This window comes from Myotis brandtii, unplaced genomic scaffold, assembly GCF_000412655.1.
Source record: "Myotis brandtii unplaced genomic scaffold, ASM41265v1 scaffold1013, whole genome shotgun sequence".
Lineage (NCBI taxonomy): Eukaryota > Metazoa > Chordata > Mammalia > Chiroptera > Vespertilionidae > Myotis > Myotis brandtii.
Window position 1 is genome coordinate 306728 of NW_005353379.1, and position 2765 is coordinate 309492.

General features: G+C 56.7%; 1 protein-coding gene across 1 annotated transcript in view; it reads left to right on the plus strand.

Annotated features, from left to right (window-relative positions):
- Window positions 1-284: 284 nt before the first annotated feature.
- Window positions 285-2765, plus strand: part of SERPINA4 (serpin peptidase inhibitor, clade A (alpha-1 antiproteinase, antitrypsin), member 4) — a 13598-nt gene continuing 11117 nt past the window's right edge. The window contains exon 1 of the mRNA XM_005853240.2: window positions 285-359. Coding sequence (XP_005853302.2) covers window positions 285-359 — 75 coding nt within the window. The remainder of the gene's footprint in view (window positions 360-2765) is intronic.

Below are 2765 nucleotides of genomic sequence, written 5' to 3' on the forward strand. Positions count from 1 at the left end.
TCGCCACGGCAGCTGCCTCCTGCACACCCCCCTGCCGGGATGGAGCCCACAGCCTGGGCATGTGCCCTTGACCAGAATTGAACCTGGGACCCTTCAGTCCACAGGCCAACACTCTAACCACTGAGCAAACTGGCTAAGGCCACAGACTCCTTCTTGACGGTCTCTGTGCCTGGCCATAGTGGTGGTGGTGATGGTGGTGGTGAAGGTAATGATGGTGATGGTGCTGGTGATGCTGGTGCTGGTGATGGTGGTGATGGTCATGGCGATGATGATGTAATGTGATGATGGTGGTGGTGATGGTAGTAGTGGTGATTTTGATGGTGGTGTTGGTAATGGTGGTAGTTGTGGTAATGGTGATGGTAATGGTGTTGATAGTGATGGTGGTGGTGATAGTAGTGATGGTGATGGTGCTCATGGTGATGGTGGTGGTGTCAGTGCAGAAATTATACAAATCCTTATCTTAACAAGTATTTAATTATAATTGTGATGTGGCCGATAGAAAAAGTTCTGTTATGTTCCCTTTTTTCTCTTAACATTAAAGTGCATCTTAATCTTCAGAGTCGTCAGCTTTGACCTGCTCTTGGTCATCCATCCCCGAGTGGGAATAAAAGTTCCGAAGGTACCGGGTAGCCTTGGACAGGCAGGTGGCAGAAATAGAGGGCTCCGAGGGACAGGGATAGGAAATGGAATTCCCTCCCTTGGCGGCCCTCCACTCCCATTCCTTCATTCATTTTTCTTGTTTTAAAATTTGTATTCATTTCAGAGAGGAAGGGAGAGGGAGAGAGGGATAGAAACATCACTGATGAGAGAGAATTGTTGATCGACTGCCTCCTGCACGCCCCCTGCTGGGATGGAGCCCACAACCTGGGCATGTGCCCTTGACCAGAATTGAACCCGGGACCCTTCAGTCCACAGGCCAACACTCTATCCACTGAGCTAACCCTCTGGGGCCATTGACTCCTTCTTGACGGTCTCCGTGCCGGGCCCTGTGTTAGGCTCGCAAGGCGGGGGGTACAGAGCTGGAAGAACCCCTCAGGCTGCCGCGGGGCAGGTTCCCCAAGGGAAAGCGCAGGGCTCCGCCTCCTCCTGGCAGGAGCCAGTGAGGGAAGTGCCTGTGATGCTAACTCCGCTGCCGTCCGCTCTGCCCCGCAGTCTGCTGCTCTGGGAAACTGCGCCCACGCCCAGAAACGTCATGAACAAACAGGCACAGAATTCCTCGCCTCCCTCCCTGTGTGCGCCACTTTACACCCTCCCCGAGCAGCAGAGAGCCAGGGTGCTCTCCCAAGCACACAACCACCTCCGGCACCCAAGTCTCTGGGCCAAGGCGTGAGGAACACAGGTCAGTGTGGGAGATGCCTGTGCAGATAAGCAGCGGCGCGGCGCCCTCTGCTGGTGACATGGAAAACTGCAGGGCCAAGCCCCACAAAGCGCTTGCTCTGGGAATAGGGGTGACTTCTCAAGACGCCTTTGGGGGTCTCATTAAAGCTCAGATTCCAGGACCCACCCTACGTCACCTCCGTGATTCGGTTCAAGAAGCTTGGGGGGGGGGATCTGATTCTCCGCTGTGAGGAAGGACCTGCTTATGAAGGACCCAGGACCACATGGTGAGGAATGTTGCTCTTGGGCAAAGGGCAGAACCCACCCCTTTGGGGGGAAATGTGGGTTGTGGCGGCGTCTGACCAATAGGCTGAGGTCAGATCGCCCCCTTTCTAACAATAACAGTCAGAACGGAGGCTCTGACCTTAGACTTTGGAAGCAGCGACTCCCGGGCTGAAATCCCAGCCTCTGCCGCTTCCTGGCTGCGTGACCTCGAGCAAGATCTAAGCAGGTCTCTCTGCTCCCGGGGCGAGATAAGGCGACTAAATCACCAAATACAAGACCGCACGTGGCGACACGCAGCACACAGGAGCTGTATTGCTGTAGTTACTCCTTTTCAACAGACCCCACACCGGCTTGTTCTGGGGCGGGGGGGTGGGGGGCACAGGGAGGAACATGAATGAAATGCTTCCCTGGTTTCTTGGTTCGGTGCCCGCTTGGGCCTCACAGATGATGAATGAGAAACGTGTGGCATTCAAGATGGAACCTGCCAGGTCTTCATCCTCCATGAGCCCTCCCAGCGGCCCGAGGCTAAGGAGCGGCCAGTGCTGGGCGGGAGAGAGCTCGGAGCTGGGGCTGAGCCCAGTCTGCCCCCGCTGATGGCCATCAGCCCCTCCCTCCACACCCCCGGGCCCTCACTCCCTTTGCAGAGCTGAAGGTCACGGCCATCTTCTCATCACGGGGTCCCTGGGCCTCAGATCTGCCATTGGACAGTGTGTGCACGCAGCAGGGAGCTGCAGAGCTTCCGTGAGCCTCTACGGGGACCACAGTGCGAAGCAGCTGGAGACACTGGCGGGGCCATAGCTGCACGTGTTGGGTGAAGGGATGGTGGACAGCGTCCGCATACGACAGTACAATCACTCACATCCGCACTGCACTTCCTGGGGCAACCCTCAGTCCAACGCTCTGTGGACGCGAATTCCCTGACCCCTCGCGGCAGCCATGAGATGTAGGAACAATTATTAGCCGCTGCTCACCGGTGAGGACGCTGAAGCCAGTCGGTAGCTCATGCAGTGGTGGGCCCGGCAGCGTGAACCCGGTGTCTCTTCTCCAGCGCAGCAGCAAGTGTGTGTGTGTGTGTGTGTGTGTGGGTGTGTGTGTGTGTGTGTGTGTGGGTGTATGTGTGTGTGGGTGTGGGTGTGTGTGTGTGTGTGGGGTGTGGGTATGTA